General features: G+C 42.7%; 1 protein-coding gene across 1 annotated transcript in view; it reads right to left on the reverse strand.

The window, feature by feature from the left end:
• The window catches only part of rgs12b (regulator of G protein signaling 12b), a 53,096-nt gene that overhangs the window by 25,091 nt on the left and 6,502 nt on the right, over window positions 1–21,503 (reverse strand). Inside the window, 1 exon segment of the mRNA XM_080520400.1 lies at window positions 15,949–16,068. Within this exon segment, the coding sequence (XP_080376526.1) occupies window positions 15,949–16,068 (120 nt within the window).

A 21,503-nucleotide genomic window follows, 5' to 3' on the forward strand; every position in this document is an offset into this window, starting at 1 on the left:
AGGGAGGAACTCCTGGCTGCATCCCTGGATCCTAACGGCCACCTTTGGTAAGGAATGAGGCGCTGCTCTCACTTGTATACAAGTGGAATATAACTGAAATATGGAAGAACAGCCCAACATGTCTCGTCGGTTTTGCCCACGTGAGCGTTGGCATTACGTGAGCAGACCACACCTATAACCGAACAAATGACACACACACACACACACACACATAGACGTGCGCACGCTGTCCTTAAAAGGTGACTTAAGATTTCACACACACACACACACACACACACACACACACACACACACACACACACACACACACACACACACACACACACACACACACACACACACACACACACGCTTGGAGTTGCAGAGGAAGCTGTTGGGCCCGCAGCCTCGGTGTGTGCGTGCCGGTGTGTTTACTTTTGAATATGAGGTGAATAGTGGCAGCCATTGAGGAGACCGGAGTCATCCTGCCAGGATCGACAGCCATAAAACCGCGCAGCTTCAGCATACCCCGGCTCTGACTGGAGAGGATGAGGAGGGCAATCGGACCCCGCTGACTCAAAGTGAGTCAAAAGCAAGAAGTCTGCGCAGGTGTGAGCAGGGCGAGGACGCACAAACTTTCACCTCATTAGCAAACAATTAAACAGAATCTGTGTCAAAGACTCACGTGTTACTGATTTCATAAAGCCCACAAACTTTCAAATCAACTTTTTGATTTACTCCAAAGTGAAAACTGCAGTGGCTGTTTCAGGAATTCTTGGATGAAACCCCGAATCCCTGCAAGGCATCGGGAATCAATATCCACTCCCAATGAAAGGAAGGAATGCAGATAATGTTTGCTTCCCCTACAATAGAGCCACACAGGAGATGTGACTCAGAGGCTGAGCGGCTGATAAATGTCTGTTTGACTTGGCCGGTCGCCTCAGACACCGAGAGGAGAGGCAACAAGACGTAAACACAAATTAATGTCGTCTTAACGCCTGCACCGGATTGCAGCTGCCTGTCCACATGCGGGATGAGGCACATCTTTTCTTTGCCCCGCAGTTTACTCAAACACAAGAGGAGCCTCCGAGGTGAAATGAACAAACCATATGACTACCAGGGGCACGTAAAAGGGAGCGCTCTCTCTCGTTGTCTGCATTAGTCTCAGTGTCCGGCTTCGTCTCCCCTCCCGTTTCTCGCTCCGGGATGAAGTACATCTGGCTCTGAGAGCAAGAGAAACAGCCTGGAGCGAATCAAAACCTTGTTAAGTCCTTCTTTCCTGCTGTGCCACTTTACATTTGCACACACTTCTCCCTCAGCCTGACACAATAACACCCCTTCTTTCTTGAAGACAATTTAACTGTATTCTTGTTTCATTCCCGAGAGCTTCTACTTTCTGTATTTTGTCCTCATTCATCACTCATGGTTTTGTTTTCCCTCCCGTCTGCTGTGAAGGTTATGGACTCCACTTTCTCCCTGTGCACTTTGCTGCAGGTAATAGTCCTTCCTCTCACAGAACTCTTTGTTTTTTGTTTGTACCCCGAGTGAGCATAGCAACACCAGTAGGAATCATATTTTCATCCTCCTGGGATATTACCATTAAATGCACATAAAAAAAAAGAAAGTTGCTTGATATTTTGTTGTGGTCGATGGACTTCTTTTTTCTGCCACTTAACCAACTCTACACTACATCACACAGATCCATCTGGAGCTAATACAGTAAAGTAACGGTGTATTGGTTAAACAAGTTATAAAGTACTCACAGCATTGAAGTTCCAGACCCGCTTGAAGGAGAGCCTCTTCCTCAGGCTCATCCTGCTCTCCTCTCAGAGGAGGAAACACCACGACTGCTCGATCTACATATCTGGACCACACACACTCTGCTCACACGCACATGGGCGCTGACTGCGTGTTTTCAGGAGCTATCTACAGGAAACTCATGTACACAGCTGATTTGGATGGAGCCATGCCTCAGCTGGTCTGCACACATACACACACATAAACACAAGCATACACACACACACACCACAGACTCTGTTTCAACTATCTGCTAAAGTAGTACCTGTGAATCAGTTACTACACACTCCACACACTGAGCTGACAGACTGACGAGGAAGTCCCATTCTCTCCCACTTACACACACACACACACACACACACACACAGCTCAGTTTCCATAGTGACACGCCCCCAACAGGCAACAGTTACTCAGAAGGGGAGGGAACAAAGGTCAGCCTGCCAATCACGCTGCAGCACGGCCGTCACCTCTCCTCCCTCCTCTGTGGCAGGTTTGGGTATAATCAAATCCAACCTGTATGAGTCCCAGCGTTCCTCATCATGTTAAAAACAAAAAAGGAAAAAAAAAAAAAGAACAAGAAAAGCCAGGTTCATTTTTGAAAAGCGCTGAAAGAGGACAGCATGGATTCTGTCACGTTGTTAAACTATTAATGGAAATCCTGCAGGTTTGTTCAAAAAGGTCAAGTTGAAGCAAACAAAAGCACTTCACAAGACAGAGCAGCCCACTTCAGCACACTCACCCTCACACGCACATTAACAAAGGCTGCAATGTGCACATGGCCTTGAGTCTACACCTAGGCTTCCCTTAATTTCCTGTTTTGGCAAAAGAAAAAAGAAAAGTGGGTTTCTTTCACAACGTCACTTAAACCTTCAACTCATTGATGTCACTGTCCTTATATACTCACACAACACACACTCTGAATGACTGCGTTTTGACCTGCTGAGACTCCCGCAAGGTCTAAGCTACAGACTGCACGGTGTGTTTACGTGTGTGTTGGATTCAAACATTGTATTTGTTCTCTTTCGGTCTGACTCTGAAGCTGTGGCGGTTCTGAATATTCCTCAAGCTTCATATTTAAAGAAAGAGGTGAATCAGCTGAATAATGGCAATGTAAATCAACATTCAGCCCTCGTTTGCACAATGTTTCAAATAAACACGGATCGTTTTTGTGTTTTCATTTAATAAAAGCTTTGCGTTGACAAGATGACATTTTGAAAACAATGTCCACACAGAAGCGTTGTAATGTAGTTTTCCTGTATGGCCACGAGTGAGTGACGTTCTGTAATGAAACCACATATGCATGCAGAGAACAATACGCTATAAACATCAACAATGGCGAGTCCACGGATGTTCATATGGACAGTCGACCAAGTTGGATCGTTATTACAGTGACTGTCAACTATTAAACTCCCAAGTCCCAGGAGAACATGGACTTGGAGTCATTACACTTGGGAGCCAACCTTTGTTGTTGTTGTCCATCTACTGAGCATGTGCAGTAGAGCTAAACGTCACGGCCGTGGTGTGCATGACCAATAGCAGCATTTCTGCCGTCTACAAAGAGACGAGCGTTGCCAGAAAGTTGCATTTTCCCCCGTTTCCATGGAGATGGAGTCGGAGCATTTTCGAAAAAGTTTCACCTCGGGAGACGTCCTCAAAAAGTGGCATTTTCAGTGACTCCGAGCACCATTGTCGAATAAGCAGACTCCCAAAACACAAACGGAGTTTGATAGTTTCACTTGAAATCTTTGTTGTGTCGGTGGGCCCGAAATCTGTCTTAGTAGAATTTTGATTGCTGGTTTTTATAGGTGAAGGTCTTGAAGTGCAACCGGATGATATATTTTTGTTTGTTTGTGGGTCAAACAAGACAGCTTCACAAGTTGGTATTTAAGAACTTAGAAGATTGAGGGTCGCATGTGGCTGCACCGCAGCTTTATCGTCATCGTTTACATGGTTCATTTTCGTGTAACCATCTTCGCTGTGTAGTAAGACATTAAAACATCTATCCGAACTTTTCACAGTCACTGCAGAAAGCCAACAGACGCAGAGCATAAGCAGTCAATCGTAACACCCTGCTTGTCATAAAGTGACATTTTCACATATAGCAGAATTGATTTGAACTTATGGCTCTTTAATCCCAGCTTTTCATGTGGCCCCCTTGGGAAAATTAATTGCCCACCCTCGTTCAAGACCAAACAGCCAATTTACTAGCTGGGAAAAAACCTGGCCAGTAAATCAATAAAGAAAATCAACATGAGCTGCACTCCTAGTGTCTGTTGTCGGTGTGTTTCTGCAGCTCACAGTCGGTGAGCCCACTGGGAATAATCAGAAACATCAAAGCAGTTCTCTTAAAGATCAGGAAAACTGTAAAAAGTATGGAAGGTCTTTTAAGATTACTGAACAATCTGACTTTTTCCTCCCTTCTTTTTGACGCCATAAGAACCTTTTGAGGCCAAAAGCTGGACTTTATCGTTCCTGAAGTTAATGTTACCCTTCTCGGTCGCTGTATCATAGCAACATCAGGGACGGCTCCGGCACTCATCACCCCGACTCCCATCGCATACACAGCGAGGCTGGAGGCACTGCCAGAACTCTAATTACCACAGCTTCTCGTGCTAAAGAGGCCACTGTGTGGAAGCTTTATTCAAAAAAAAAAAAAAAAAAACAACAACAACAACTTTCAAGTTTGTCTAGCTCAGCTAATTATGCGAAATGCATGTCAAAACCGGCAAAGCCACAGTGTTCAAACCCAGGACTGGGTTTTTCAGAGCAGCTCGCTGGACGCTCACACAGTTCTGAAAGAGCCACGGGAGGCGATGTTAAAGTAACTCGGGCCGGGAGCTGCGGACGCAGGACGAGAGGGGAGGACGAGGAGGACAAGACAAAGATTGAGTTGGCTGAAATCGCACACCACCAAGAGGAAAAGAGAGGAGAGGAGAGGGGAAAAAGAGAGGAAAGAAAAAGTAGATAGGAAAAGGAAAATGTTCTCATGGCTCTGCCCCCCCCACCCACACACACACACACACACACACTCACACACACACACACACACACTCTTCAGCCTAATTCCTGTGGCCGAGCCAAGCAGCTCTTTTCTTTGTGTGGACCCTAATTCATGCTTTTTTTTTTTTAAAGCAGGGATTTAATAGTTTCTGCAGATATCAGATAACACAAAAAGACACGCAGACACTTCATTCCTCCACATATTTCAGTACACATGATGGGAGATATTAAGAAGTTTGAAGAGTAAACATGCGGATCACATGATCCAACCCCAGATTTCGCTCCGATAACGTAGAGGCTGGCTTCACCCTAGTAAATATACGCGTAAATCCCAGCTGGATTGGGATTTTAGGGCAATAATTGTTCTTATTTTAGACGTCTTTATAATTGAATGGAAAACATTTCTTCCCATGGCGCCTCGTTTTTGTGGTCCTTCTTCAAATATCTACAGCAAATAAATCTCAATTGCTAAAAGAATGGTATAAAAGCAGGTATTTTGTGAAGGAGTTATAAATACATAAATGTCCCTTTATTCTGTGTTAATGTTGTGAAGACAGGACAGAACAGGGCTTTTGATCATTAAGTGTCAAATAATGTCCCTTTGGGATTAATAAAGTATTTCTATTCTATGTTGATGAGATGAGAACCATGGAGGTGTATGTTGTACCATGTTCAAGACAAACAGAAATCAATCAATCACTAAATATGCTTTTCATGTCTACTGAGTTATCCTGACATACTAAAATGGCAGTTTAGAGATAAACCTTAATCAGTTTCAAAACTTCCTCATTCCTTTTAAACTAGTAATGATGAGTTAATGACAATGACAGAACACATGAGAAAATACAGATGTGACACACTGAAACAGCTGCTGCTTGTGTAGGATTCCTAAAATGTCTGTAAATAATGACTGAGCGTGATATTTCTGCTTTAGAGCTGTCCTTAGAAAACCTCCTCTCGCTCCCAATGTATACGCAACATCACCTGATTCATCATGAACATAATATTAACGTGAACAATTGAGACATCGAAATGACTTGCAGTTCCCATAAATCAAGTGGCAGGTGATATTAGCGGCACATTTCGCAACCTCTTATATAATTACTTGTGTGGCCATTTTATAATCTCACAGATTTAAAGGAGGAATACATACATTTTCAACTACAAATCATGGAAACATGTAGAATTTGGGTTGGTTTTGTACTTTCCTCAGTTTGATCATGCATAAATCGCACATAATGGTGTGTGTGTGTGCGTGTGCGTGTGCGTGTGTGTGTGTGTGTGTGTGTGTGTGTGTGTGTGTGTGTGTGTGTGTGTGTGTGTGTGTGTGTGTGTGTGTGTGCGTGTGTGATTTTAAAGCCTTGGTCAGACGTTGCACCTTGAAAAGAGTCCCTCGGGTTGTAATTTTTCTCCGACGCAAATGGACCATGTGGAGGAATCTATTAAATTGTGTGTATTTAGAAGCATATGTTTCAGTGGAGAACTGTTCATTTCTCTTCCTCCCTTGAACATAATAAAACTCAACATTGCCCTCTGCTGTCCTTATTCAGGCGAGACACTCAAACAAGCGCAGCACAGAAAATTGCATGCCGTTACTTTGTTTCAGTTAATCTTCTCTGAGCGCTGGAGGAAAGACTGACTCTCAATATGAGATCAATCAGTGGCAGAAGGAGGAGGCTGGAGCCGATCACCAACCTGCTTGTGTTCGTCAAAATGAAGAAAGTGCAGTCCAGACTTGTGTGGTAAATTTGCGAAAGCACCATTAGGGTCGCCTAATGTTTCCATCCTCCTCTGGAGATGGCACATTTCACTATTTTTGATATTGAGAAGATTAAAATGACTCATGCACTTCTCTCTTTTTGAACTTCAATTTACCATGGCTGGTGATGGAGTAACACTGGGGGCTTCACACAAAGCACAGGAGAAAAGTGCAGCAATCTTAAACATCGTGATGAGTCATGGCGAAAAGAAAAGAAAAAAAAACACTCAAATAAAGAGGAGCACACAAGTGGACTTTCAACCAAAAGACCAGCTGAACCACCCACAAGGATCCACAGGAGCATAAACTGGAGATGTGTCTGATGTTTCAGGCCAAACAGGACAAATTAAACCAAATGTATCCCAAAACCGACACATCACATGACACAGTTTTGATTTTGCTGATGTAGGAAATTGCACTGTGTGGCACTTGATACGTTAAAAAGAAAGAAAGAAAGAAAGAAAGAAAGGGGAAAAAAAAGAAACACTTGTGATTATTTTAAAATCAGAGCAGCGTCTAATGTGACTCGCAGCCTCCCGAGGTGATTCATGTACAGGAGCGGCGTTGATCAAGTCTCATCATCTGATTTTCTTTTCCGAGTACACTCTGCTTTCTGCTCCCAGGGGATGTCACGAGGAGGCCACACACACACACAAAACACACGCACACACACACAAAACACAAACACACACACACACACACAAAACACACTCACACAAATCCCAGGGCAACTTCTTATCGTTGGCTGTCCGGTTGCATTTTTTTTTTTTTCCCCATATGAATGAGTTTTCCTGATTCTGTGTGTGCCGGGTCAGAGGGTGAGCAACCTTCTCTTTTCTCACTACTGTGTTTAGTGAAATAATGTCCTGTGCTGCTTTCCACCACCGTGTCAAACCTCCTTCACTCAAAACTTCATGTGTATGCGCACACACACGCACACACACGCACACACACACACACACACGCACACACACACACACACACACACACACACACACACACACACACACACACACACACACACACACACACACACACACACACACACACACACACACACACACACACACACACACACACACACACACACACACACACACACACACACAACTACTGGCCTGTTACACTAACCCTAACACATAAACAGATTATTGCGGACAACATATTCCAACTGTGCACAGTGCGACATTTACCAGCACTCACTGCTCGTATGCATTTATCAGTGTACACAGTTGTTATATTTTAGAATCAGTTATTCAAGTATTTATTAGTATTGATTACATGGCAATCCTTCAAACAAAGCTAAATTGATTCCATACAGGTGAATTATTCTAATGGAGGGAATGAAAGAATCAACAGGTTTCTCTTTGACTGCACAGAGCAAAGAAAGCCGAGCCCGCTGATTGGCCGCCACGTGTCACATGACCGGTCATTCCTGCGATAGGCCTGACAACTAAAGTTTCAGTTAATTTCAACTTGTATTGAGATGAATCGGATCACAGCTGATTCGTGATGAAAAGCAGTGGAGGAGAAGTGATGTGAAACAGGTGAAGGTGCGTTTTAGGTTTGTGAAGCATCAATATCAGCAGTGACTGTTTTTGGTCATTGTATTGTATTTTTAACTGATATTACAGAATCCGCAGCAGCAAACACTGATCTAAAACCGTCAATATTGTGCAACACAGTCTTAAACTGCTACTCTGGAGCTCATGCTGCATTATATACACACACGCGCGCACACACACACACACATACGGATGTGGAATACACACACACAAAGTCTCCCACACAGCTGGTTTACTCACTGGATCGGTGGCCGTTTCAGAATCCACGCTCAAAGTTTGCTGCTCCATGAAGAAAGAGACAAGTAATCCTCAGCAGCAGTGCATGCGAGCGCTCCCCTCCGTGCACATTGTCATCAGCTGTTGAACGTCTGCGCTCGGGAGGGAGAGCGAGGAGTGAAGGCTTGATGGCTTTCAAATGTCCAAACCGCTACAGAATGTCGCTGTCACTAGACTCCCCTTCCCTCTCTCTCCCTCTCTCTTGCTGTCATCCCCCTCCTCCTCCTCCTCCTCTTCCCTCTGTATCGTCTCCCTTGCCCTGCCTCTCAGCTCTCCCCCTCCTCCAGCGCTGCTTTTGCACCCACCCCTCGTATAATTTCTATTCCACCCACACTGCTGTGGGCTGACACACACACACACACACAGAAACAACACTAATGCGTAGGCACGGCTGCGGAGGGAGACCCCTTGCCATTAAGGAACACACCCACATATAAAATCAGCGCGGAGTTGAATGTGTTACCCTCAGTGTTCTTCTGTCATCTGCTTAGTATGCCCCACGCATGTCTGCCGCAAGAAGAGTAAACTGACATTCATGACGGCGAGGAGGAGGAGGATGAGGAGGACGGCGTAAAATGAGTGAAACGGGGAGAAATTACTGCTCTGGGTGTCTGGAGATGATGATCACCCCTGGAAGAGTGAGACGGGAGGTCATCCAGCTGACAGCAACGATTGCAATCTGCAGCAGTGATTAGGCTGCGAGCAACAGGAGTCAAGAAGTCGCTGCATTCCTCAACATGCCTTGACATGGTGAAAGTACTCACCCTAACACACACACACACACACACACACCCCTCCCGCCTGTCCTCCACTTGGCCCCGGGGTGAGGACAGCGAGCGGAGCACCACCACACTCACACAGTGAGTGCACATGCACACAACGTTTTTCACAATTTTCTTTTTTCACATATCAACATTTTCTAACATTTGTTGTGCTTTTCTTGAGAAAAAAAAAATCTTCTTCCTTTGTCCAGTTCAGGACTTTCACTGTCGCTAGTGAAGAGTTTAAAAAAAAAAAAAAAAAAAAAAAAAAGGGAAAAAAATCCATCCTTGTGTGGGGACTGACATGTGAAGTGAATAACCCGTCTTCTCCTTTGTTTCTCTGCAACTCAGCTCTGCCGCTGCCACGGACGGTGCGATCCACGTGTTTGAATTGGTAGAACTTTGATGAAAGATACTCGTCCTGAGGCAACCTGATGCCGCCGCCGCTCTAAAGGGAATCACACTGATTGACCTCCTCATCTTGACGCCCGGTTGTGCATGGGTGGGACAAACTGTTCCCGCTCACAGTTAATAATGTAGAAGCATGAAAATTGAACATTGCAAGGATTTCAGGAAGTCTCAGGAGGACGGGACGGGAGCATCGGAAAACTGTAGCTCATTCAGTTCATTTCCGGTTCACAGAAGTAAATCAGTAATCAGTAGTGGTTTAAAGATGGAAACGTTGTGAGCCGACGATAAGCTGAACATCCGTCAAGGCTCAGTGATGCAGGTGAAAGGTCGACGTGCACCGATACAACACACGGGCCGCAGAAGTTAACACGGGTTCCGATAGAACGGTGTCAGAATAAGCAGTGCACCAAAGTTTGTTGTGTATGAAACAAGAAAAAAAAGGGGATTTACACAACATGAGGCCAGAGGTCCCAATGGCCTGACTGATCTGTGTCCCGACTGCTGATCATCATCTAGTACCAGGTACCAAGCTGGCTTCAATCATCCACCTTGCTCAGTCCAATCCACTGGACACCAGATTGCTCCCAATGGAGGTCGAACACTGCAGCTTGTGAGTTACGATGTGTATGAATGGGTGAATGTGACTTAAAGTCCAAAGCGCTTTGAGACTGCTGCAGCAGGGAAAAGTCATTGGATGTTATATCATCCATGTCTATGAAAAATACTTTCTAAATTAAAAATGCTTCAGTTTGTTTCATGTGATAGTGAAGCAGGATGCAGTTGACAATATGGCATTGCAGAGATGCCTGGAGAGCTTTGTGGAGCGTCTCAGTCACAGAGGTCAGGGCTGGTGAAGACGGGTTAAAGCAGGGCCAATTGCACTTAACTTGCTTGAAGACGATTCATGTTTCATCCAATCCTTCACTTTAATGCACATAGTCATGAGCAAAAATTAGTACACCCAAGGGTTGTTGGTTGTTGTTTTTTTTTGTTTGTTTGTTATTTCTTTATCACCAAAGCCTCGATGGTCTCTGGAGCACGGTTTTATTAGTATCTTCCAGATATCTTCAGGAATCCGTCTTTTCTAGATTTGTGGAGCAGACGTTGTAAATTTTGGAATCCAGGATTCGTACCCGTGACATTTGTAGGAACAATATTTACATTTTTCTTGTAACCTTTCTCATCTTTTTAATGACTCGTACAAAGACTGCACCTCTACGAACCTGTAGTCTGAAGTCAAGGAGTTCTTGTAAACTATTTAAAGAGAGTAAAGGCCCCTGCATACTCCCATTAGAACCCCGAAGAACAAGAAGAAAGGCTCGGCTGTGACGTCAGCCAGCTGCAGAAAGAAATGTTTATTCGGCAGGAAAGTTCATACTCCGAGAAGAAGCTGTCACACTGGCGGGCCACGCCCCCTCACAGCAGCTACACATCTGGGAAGCTGCGTTTTAATTTTTCAACGGTGCGGCTTATTTCAAATGCTTTCAGAAATATATTTCCCCGAACTGTTTCAGTAATAAACAAGAAGGTTTGTGTCCGGGTTGCGATGTTGATCCGGTTTTAACCGCAGGAGCTGACGGCTTTGAGTGATGCGTTCAGGTGCACCACGTAACTTTGCCCAGCCACATGTCAACGAGCTGCGGGGCTCATACAGTTGTGAGTTTACATGCTAGATATGATTAAAATATGAGCGATACAGTCATTAGAAAATTGGCCTTTGATAGAACTATTTGGTTTTGACTCAATGTTTTCCGACTGGCAACCTGTACACTGCCTCCACCCACACTGAACAGAAGATGGATGCACAAAACCCAAATGCAGCCAAATGAAGGTGAGAAATGACAGAGAAAAATCCTCAACCTTTATAGCTTACATCCAAAAGGAAATGAGTGAGTACAACTCTATAACGGGGGTGTCAAACACGTTTTAGTTCAGAAGCCACACACAGTGTAATTTCACCTTGAGCGGGCTGGACCAGTAAAATAGTGCCATAATATACTCTATATTCAAACTTTAAAGTTTTTCATTGTTCTGGTGCAGAGCAAGCATTATGAGTATGTATATATTTTCACAAAAACCAACCAACTACTACAGAAAATGACTACAATCTCAATATCAAGTCAATTTTAATCAAAAATCCAGTGAAATATCCCAAAAACATTTCTCTCCTTGAACTGTTGCATTATAGTTGGTTTTTTTTTTTTTTTTTTTTACAAAGTAAGGTCTTCTCAGAGACTGTTACTTCAGTAAATGAAGATCAAAAGAATAGCTGCTACATAATAGGTCTCCAAGAGCCCAAAATCACAGGATCAGGAGGAAGCTGCTGGTGTCAGAGTCGACGCCGTTGGAGAGAAAGTGGCTTTAATTAGAGTGGAGAGGAAATTGTCAGGTGGATGCCTCGGGGTCAAGGTCATGATGTGAATTGGTGATCAGCTTAAAGCTCCAAAAGGAAACCACAAACAAACAGACGGTGTTTGTCTGTGAGAGGCCGGCACTGGTGGTATGATTCAGTTTGCTGTTGGAAATAGTCACACACACCAAAATGTGAAAACAAGCAGTCAGACATCGAAGGATATTGAACTGGCCTTATTGAATCGATTTTATCTCCTGCTGCTGTAGCTACTTCTTTCCCTAATTGTTGTTTATATTCTCGGCACGTGTGTGCGGTTTCGTTACAAAAACAAAAACTTGAAAATGACATAATTTTCAGAGAGTCTGCCATCAATGGACATTGTTTTCAAATCGTTGCCGTGTAAATGTGAAACGTCTCTGAAATGAAAACGCGCAAACGATTCTGGAGAGGCTCATTAAAGTGATGCTGTAAGCAGTGGAATGTTTCGTGCCTTATCAGATATTTGATTAGGACAGATCCGATTAATACACAATGGATTTCTCCAAACTCCCTGTGCATACTAATTTATCTGATTTCATTCCTTTTCTTACATCACATCTGCACATGCGCAAAGTGAAAAGGAGACGCCATGGTTTTTTACTTCAGCTTTCAACCCTGATTTCTTGCATTTCTTTAAATGAAGTGGGAACATTCCCTCATCATTACGACGGTGTGGACCTGAGTTATTACGAGCATATCAATAACACCTTCTCCAGCACCAGCAGAGTGGCTCATTCGGAGAGCCGCAGTGCCGATACAGACATCAGAAGCTGAAATAGTGAAAGGATTGATTTTTGTATAAACAATATTGCGGCACATTTTGTCCTGTGCAGCAGTGAGTGCATCATCTCCGCTGCATCTTTTGTGTGCCGGAACACAGTGTTACATTGCAACGGTAAATATATATATATATTTAGTTTGTTTCCTGCTGGATTTGTCTCCAAGACAAACACTTGAGCTCCACTGGGGAGAAATTGTGTCTCCTCTTGCCCACCACTGAAGAGGGGAAACAGCAGCAATCAGGCTTGCAATCAGCCCAAGTGCTTGGTGGCTATATTTGTGCATTTGACAACTCAATGATTACTTGTGGCTATTGTCATTTTCTACTTGGCTACATAGTGGACACGTGGGAACGATTCAGTGCAGTTCAGATCCCATCCTTTTATGACAACTTGTGAATGATTGCATGTGCGTCAGTGTCTTTTACACGGGTAATTTGGTTAACGCCGTACTTTTTTTTTTTTTTTTTTAAATAGTCACTAAAAAAAGCTTCTTGTGGTTTTAAGCATTCGTGCATTTAAACAGAGTTCTATTGCAATCACCCGACAATGATCCTCATTATACACATACACATATACACAGAGATGGGAAATGTACACGGCAAATGAATTCATCAATGCAGAAAATCCAGAATCCAGGACACAGAGCAGATCCATCAGCCAGACTTCATCACCCCGACTGCCGTCTGCTGACATAAGAGCTGTGCGCTTTGAAGTGTCGAGAAAGCTCTTCTACTGATCAATAACCATAAGTAGCAGCTGTCAAGGTTTGTCTAACATATACATATAACACACGCACACACACACACACACACACACACACACACACACACACACACACACACACACACACACACACACACACGCACACGGCACGAACACACACAAAGTGCAGCATGATGTCAGAAAATTACAGCAAAAGCTTAAATAGAACCACTAACAAAATGGCTGAAAGCTGTGTGTGTGTGTGTGTGTGTGTGTGTGTGTGTGTGTGCGTGCGTGCATGCGTGCGTGCGTGCGTGCGTATCTTGGCATTGTAACTTGTTTGTGTGTCAACGTGCATGATGTTTTCGGCATGTGTGTGGGCATATATGACTTTCAATGCGTGCGTGTGTGTGTGTGTGTGTGTGTGTGTGTGTGTGTGTGTATGTATACGTGTCTACATACTGTAGGTGCCTTTGTGTGGCAGCTTCACTAACGAGGTGGATGTCAGCTTGTTGCTCATCAGAGCTCATTAGAAGTGCAGGCTAACACTTAGAACCCCATTACCCCCCCACTACACACACACACACACACACACACACACACACACACACACACACACACACACACACACACACACACACACACACACACACACACACACACACACACACACACACACACACACACACACAGATCCGCAGCGCCTCTTCTTCCCTCCACCAACACAAAGCCCTCTCTGTTTGTGGACATTACTGCATGTGCAGTGGGAGAAAAAGGCCTAACGACCGGAAGAAAAAGGTAGAATAGAAGTGGTGGGAGGGGTGAAGAAGAGAAATAGAAGAGCGGAGCGCTGCCATGGGATGCTCTGGCAAAGGGACATACACCCCTGTGAATCCAACACAATGGTGGGCAGTTCAAGTGAGCAGAAATTCCGCGGTGCTCACCAGAATATGAATATGATGGGAAGAAGCAGACTTCACACTTTAAGAGAGCGAAATACAAAAAACTGCATGGGGGCCAGATTAAAAAAAAAAACACACAAAAAAAAAACCAGGACGCTCAAACGCAAAAGGAACAATACGAGGAACAGATTCTGAAATATGTGGTTCAGTAAAGTTGTCCCTCACTACACACACACCAGTTTAGAATTCCACTTTTCCTGCAAACTCCTCCTGTCCCGAGCTTCCTGTTGGTATGGCAACCGATGACGGAAAAATGCCAAAAATGTATATGAGAGAACAACATGACTACAGAAGCAACAGTTATTTGCTTATCTCCTCCCTGGGTCATCACTAAACAGCGGAAACCATTTTGCTTTCCTCCGATCTTTATCTGTAAAAAACCCCAAGCCACTGTTATGTTGTGGTCTGCCCTGTGGGGGGCGTTGTCCTGGGGACCGCTCTGGACACGGCATGGTGGAGCTCCGCACTGTGGCTGACTGACCCCAGGATGACGTTTTCTCTCCTGGCTCATCTGTGCCCGGCTACCGTTACATCACTTTTTCTTTTTTTATATATATATATATTTATTTTTTGATACAGGCAGTTGGGGTTGGTGTATGTGTGTGTGTGTGTGTGTGTGTGTGTGTGTGTGTGTGTGTGTGTGTGTGTGTGTGTGTGTGTGTGTGTGTGTGTGTGTGTGTGTGTGTGTGTGTGTGTGAGTGTGTGTGTGTGTGATTTCTCTTTTTAAAGTATGTGTCGCACTTTGCGCCACAACTAATTGTATGAAAAGAGCTATATAAATGAAGTTTGATTTGATTTGATTTGATGAATTGTGCTATTTACACGCGAGACACATCCAGGCACACAAAAACGAATAAAGAACCATTGTATATATTGCATTGTCCTCGTCCTACATCTTTACACACATACCTTAATATGTGCCATGTTGTCATTCTCACTATTTAAAGTCTTGTAAAACAGGTAAGGAAAATGAAATGCTGTCAACTAAATTCCAGTTACAATTAAAATAAATAACACTTCATACAAATGAAAGCAATCTCTGTATCTTTCCAGTGAGTACAAGAATAGCTGCTGCTAACTTTGAGATTATTTATTGCTGTAACCGGGACTAAATAGGCATATTGTTAGGCAAAACTCATGTTTCTCAAATGACTCCATACTGGGTTGTTTCTTGCAGCTAAAATAGGAACAAAAGCAGAATTCCTGGATCTTTGGAGCGCCACTGCATGCCGTCAGCAGGACATGCACACTTGGTGTATTTCTGAAGTAATTTCCTAATTCTTCGAGGTGTTACAGTCTTAATCCTAATCCACAGGCCGAGGAACGTGATTTGTTGCTTTCTATAAGATGGATCTGTCTGTATGTTGCCACGGTGATGTGCGAGGAGGGTCGGAAGTGTCATGTGAGGATGTATAGTGCGCATGAGCCGCTATTATTAGAGGTGGATGCTGCACGTGTGGCTCCAATGTGACAATAGCACGGCGGTCAAGGCTGAGCTGGAGCGCCCGCAGTAACGCCCGGCGCATGCTGGTGCGCTGCTGCGGGGCTGCGTGTGATCCTACCTCCAGGTCGTCCAGCGAGCGGGCCAGGCTGAGGCGTTTGGAGCGTCCGAAGGAGCGGCGGGCTGCAGAGCGCTGGCCCAGAGGAGGGAATCCCATGGTTAGGCCACGAAAGCGTCCACCCTGAGGCCGGAGGAGATTCACATGATCAGTTCACATGAGAGCGTTCACTCTTATTTATACACTCCCAGCGAGCACGCAGTCATCTCACGCCACTTTACAGTATTGATGAAAAATAAAAAAAAAAAAAAAAAAATGAATAAAGAGAATTAAAGAAAAACAACAAACAGGTGTTGAAACATTCAATTTACATGCTGAAACTCTTATGAATGAGAAACTGTGTGTGCTCATTGAGATTTTCCCACTTCCTGATTTGGAGTATTTATAACTGCACAAGAAACCACACACTGGAACATTTATGGATGAATCACAAACACTTTCATCATCCATAAAAGTTAACACGTCATCAAAGCATAGATGGTAATACTGCTTTTTTTCTTTTTTCTTTTCAGTGCAGACATGTGGTTCTTTAGCTCTGCTTGTGCAGTCCTCAAGGAAATCTTCAAGCAAATTAATCTTATTGTTATTGTTGGCTTTATTATATATAAAATGGTCCGGTTTTTCACATTACTGGCCATTTCTACATTGACGACTCCACTGCTAACAGTGGAGTCGTCAATGTAAATGTGACAAAGCGTAAATGTAAATGCGTCAATGTCAATGTGATAAGAAGCTCTGTTGCGCTTGGTCAGTTTGACATCTAATTTTACAACATAGACCCGATGCATCCAGCTCGTAACGACCACACTTTAACGAGGCATATAAAACATTGTCAAATAGATTGAAGCCCTCTTAATTTTAAGGTGGGGGGGGGGGGACATTTAAAAGGATGAGCCTTCATTTAATAACATCACGAAACTACTAAGTTCAACATTTACATTAAAGGTCTATTGTTTTTTGGGTTTTTTTAATATCTATATATGTTTCAAACTATTTGAAATTGCACTGTATACCCAGAGGGAGAAAGAATGGTAGCACGTCAGGCTGAAGATGAAGATGAATAGGTTAACAAAGAAGCTACAGTACATAAAATATGGCTTCTGGATTTTGTGGTCGTACAGACTGCGGTGGGGTTGCCCGAGTCTGCGGCTCAGTTGATACAGTGGGTGACTCTCAATCAGAAGGTTGTTGGTTTGATTCTCCATCACTTGAGCTGTCTTTGAGGAAAAACTCATCCCCAGTGAATAAATTGAGAGTGGCGCCTGCCTCCATTGGTTTGTGCGTGTGAATGGATGAATACGATTAACAGCATAAAGCAGGGACTACTTAATCAGTCTTTATTATGGGAAAAGATTGAGTCCTGCAATAAAAAGCTTATACAGATACTGGTACAGGTCTAGTGGTTTAGTCTTTTCAGAAATCCAGCTGGAAATTTCTCAGTTACAAGCTTTTTAGGCCTAAACATTTTTTTTAAATACGTGTGCAAAAAGTCCCAAAATTAGGTCTTGGAAAAAGTCTTTAATTAAGAGTAGAAGCTATTGATGAGTGCCCTGTAAAGAATTCACTTTAAAATGTTAAAAATCTGAATGATTATTATGAAGTCAGTGTTTAAAAGCAGCTGCTATTATTTCATCAATCTAATTTAATAAAAGCCCACTCCTCTTATCTGGCAGTATTGGATGTAATATTTTATTGCCGCCCTCTGAAAGCTTTCCAGTGTTGACTCAGCTGTTAGTTTAACAGCTGCTTGTCCAGGTCTCAGGTTCATCTGTTAATAATAACGGGATTATTGGCCCAATTTATCCACATGAATGTTAAACAATATAGTTTGGTTGCACTGTACAAAGCTACGTAAGAAACTCCACTTGTGTGAACTAAACTTTAAAACCCGACGTGCCTGTGGAAATAGTGCAAAGTGAGAAGACGGGTTTTCTCATTTTTTTCACCTAAATGTTAAATTCCACATGTTACACGCAGGCATGTACAGGCCTGTGATTTTTGTCTGAAGAGCCACATCTTATTTTAGTCGACCCCACAGTGACGACAGAGAGACAAAATGTGCGACACTCCACAGCTGGAGCAGCTGTAAAATCAGTAGCAAAATCCTATTGATCCTATTGATCAGTATGTACTTTTAGTGTTGGATGGACTCAAACTTGATGGACACTGTCAATGATTTCATCGAAAAAATTTATTTCATTAAAAAAACCTCATGTTGTATGTATTGAAAATGTCTCCTAATGGAAGAAATGAATAACATTCATACTTTTAAAAGAGACGGAAAATGTTCCTATTTCGCAGCTCTTTTTTAAATTGTCATTGCTTTTTTCTTTGTATGATTGTTTTTAGAACTTTAAGACTTATAATGTAAAGTGCTCCACAAATAAAATTCATTATTCTTATTCTTATTATTAATTATTATTCATTATTCTTATTAATCCTATCATCCCTAATTACCTTGGAAAAAGAGTAATTTATATTTTATTCAACTTTATGAATATGTTTCCATATTTATTATCTGAGGCTTCAAAAGAGAGCAATTATTGGCGCTGTGTACTTATTTATTATACAGAAGCTGCATTATTATAATTTATAGTATTTTTTTTACCATTAATTAATGAAGAGAGACTATTTTAAGCATAATAACTCATTTCAAAGCTCTTCATCATGTGTTGTTGGTTATATAGATAGATTATTGTGTTTTGTAATCAATTCTTTTATTATTATTAATATCAAAGAGGAATATAGTGAATATGTCAAAATATATCAGAATTTAATTGTTAAGTAAAGTCAAACTAATAGAAATACCGAGCTATGGCTATTTAACTTGACCTTCATATAAAGAGAAACTCTTTAAGAAAAATTATCCATGTAGTTGTAATAATGTGATAATTGATGCAACGCATTTCTTTCCCACTTTTCCTTTAGAAATTACGAGTTTGGCATGTCTGGGATTCCACTCCCTTTGCAATTATTTCTTTATATTGATAAGTATATACAACATATTGTACATTTTGATTGTGATAATACAGTGGAGTACCCAGAGAACATCATATTAAAACTATAAGAAGTATAATTGAACTTTTAAGTGTCTTTTTTGGTCAAACTAATTATAGAGATGATTTTTGCAGTAAGTTGACTATTAAAGCCATTTTACAATCGTGTAAAATGAGAAAGGACAAAGTACCTGTGTAGCCTTCTTTTCTGCAAAACATGTTTGCTTATTAACATACTATTTTCTTTACTATAATTATATTATTTCATAGATAAAGAAGATTTCGTGACCATTACCGTAGAAGATTTAAGACTATTTATGATAAGTGAAGATTCACTGTCGTCGAAATCTATTGTTCCAACGACAGTTAAAACGGTTCAGGCTTTACATGATGCCATAAATCACTGCTTAAACACCAGATGAAGACACGGGGTCATTTAACTTTATTAGTCCAAGTGATTTACAGATGATGTAACCACTGTAAACCAAAGAGGAGAACAGGATTAGCGTTGGTTTGACACAGTCACAATTTGCCCCCGTTGTCTTTTTTTTTTTGTGTGTCTCATCTTTACAGAAGAAGTGAAGTGTCTTCTTTATCCCCCTCTCACAGATGGCATCTTGCTAATCTTCTGGCACTGTAGTGGAAACGCAAACACAAACCAGCCCCGGGTTGACTAATGAGCAATTAATCAACACTGACAGGTTTCACACGAGCTGGATGTGACTGGCTGGGAAAGAGCTGATCTTCACTGCATTTCATCAGGCGATGACCAGTGGTGTTGCCTAGATACTGAGTCAAGCCAGCATCTGTGTTGTGTGCGTGTGCATGTGTCTGTGTGTGTGTGTGTGTGTGTCTGCGCGCACGTGTGTGTCAGATAATGCAGATCTGAAGACATGATTACATGTGTGCACACAAGCGCTCTCATAAGTCAGTTAAAACAAACGAATGGAAATGAGGCTTCAGCGACACGTTGGGTTGTTGTTTTATTGGCAGAAAGGCGAATGTTTGAGTTGTGGGGATAAAGATAAACAGTTGACGTGAGTCTGTGACGGTGCTGGGATTGTTTTTGGGTGTGGCTGTAACAGGGACACTATTTGGGTTTGGTTTTTTTTCCCTCCGAGGAAAAAAACCTGAAATTTTAGAGGAAAACTGTGCAGCTGATCTTGTCTCTCTCACACACACACACACACACACACACACACACACACACACACACACACACACACACACACACACACACACACACACACACACACACACACACACACACACACACACACACACACACACACACACACACACACACACACACACACAGAAAGGCTTCTGACACTTGGACGTCGTGTCCAAAAAGTGTCACACTGAGCAATCAGCGTTACATCAAAGCTGCAGCATCACAGTAATCCCTGTGCCACTTTAATCAACGCGCGACCGCTTGTTCCTGCATATTCACCATCACTGCCCATCAAAACATCTTTCAAAGCTGACATCTGGCTTTTTTTTTTTTTTTTTTTAAACCTGAAAACCTGAAATTACCTCCCACGGACAGTCATCAAAAGTGTGGGAGTGGAGGGACTTTTGGGTGGTGAAACAGTGCCACCATGTGTCAGCCACTGAGGGAGAAGCGGCGGAGGACGCCCGCACATTACCGGGAGGCGACAAGTCGGCGTGAACAGCAGAAAAAGATGCACACGTCTCACCACAAGTGTCCCAGAGAGCGGTTTTCAGAGAGGCAACCTCCACCTTCCTGCCACCGGCCCTGTAAACCCTTCCTGTGATTGTCCCCCAACGTCCCTGAGACATTGTCCACAGCAGCGCTCCATCGGGGGAAGCCCCAGCCTCCTCCAGTGTCGCAGATTATCCAACATATAGGCAGATGCTGCTCCTGTTTCCTACACACTGCTTGAAGGTGGTTGACACAGAAGGAATCCAGTCCGGCTGGATTTATCTTTCCTTCTTTGTCTGGATCTCCTCCTTTCTGTTGTCTAAAGGAGCAGAAAAGAACCTATTCTGACAGAATAATGCAGCAGGTCTCTTTTTAAACCTTGTGTTTCTCCTTTTGGACTACTGGTTTCAAACACATTAACATCCACTTTACATTTAATTGTATAATGTAAAGTATGCAGGATCTCATTTTAATCTTAATGAAAAGATCTGAGATTGCATTTATTTTTTTCTCTAGAATAGCTCAGAGTTTAGTGCTGGAAACGCTCTTTTATTTATTTATTTATTTTAATTTTTGTTATCTTACTTGGTGAAATCCACCCAGGAAGAAAACAGATTTGAATAAAACATAGAATTGGCACACAAACAGGATAATATAAAACCATCCATGTCATTTCCAGACAATTACATGTAAGAAAGCCACAGTTAGAATCGATCTGAAGACGACAGGAGAGTTTAAATGATGAAAGGCGAACAGGATTCTACTTCATATGGACTTCACAAAGCCTCCCGCGCTGTTGTCCTGCTCTCGCTTTAAAGCAGGAAACAGGTGGTTTTCAGGTGAAGGCAGCTATCAGGCTCCTGCATAATACATGATCTGATACTGGAGTCGTGAGG

This window comes from Blennius ocellaris (assembly GCF_963422515.1).
Source record: "Blennius ocellaris genome assembly, chromosome: 3".
Classification (NCBI taxonomy): domain Eukaryota; kingdom Metazoa; phylum Chordata; class Actinopteri; order Blenniiformes; family Blenniidae; genus Blennius; species Blennius ocellaris.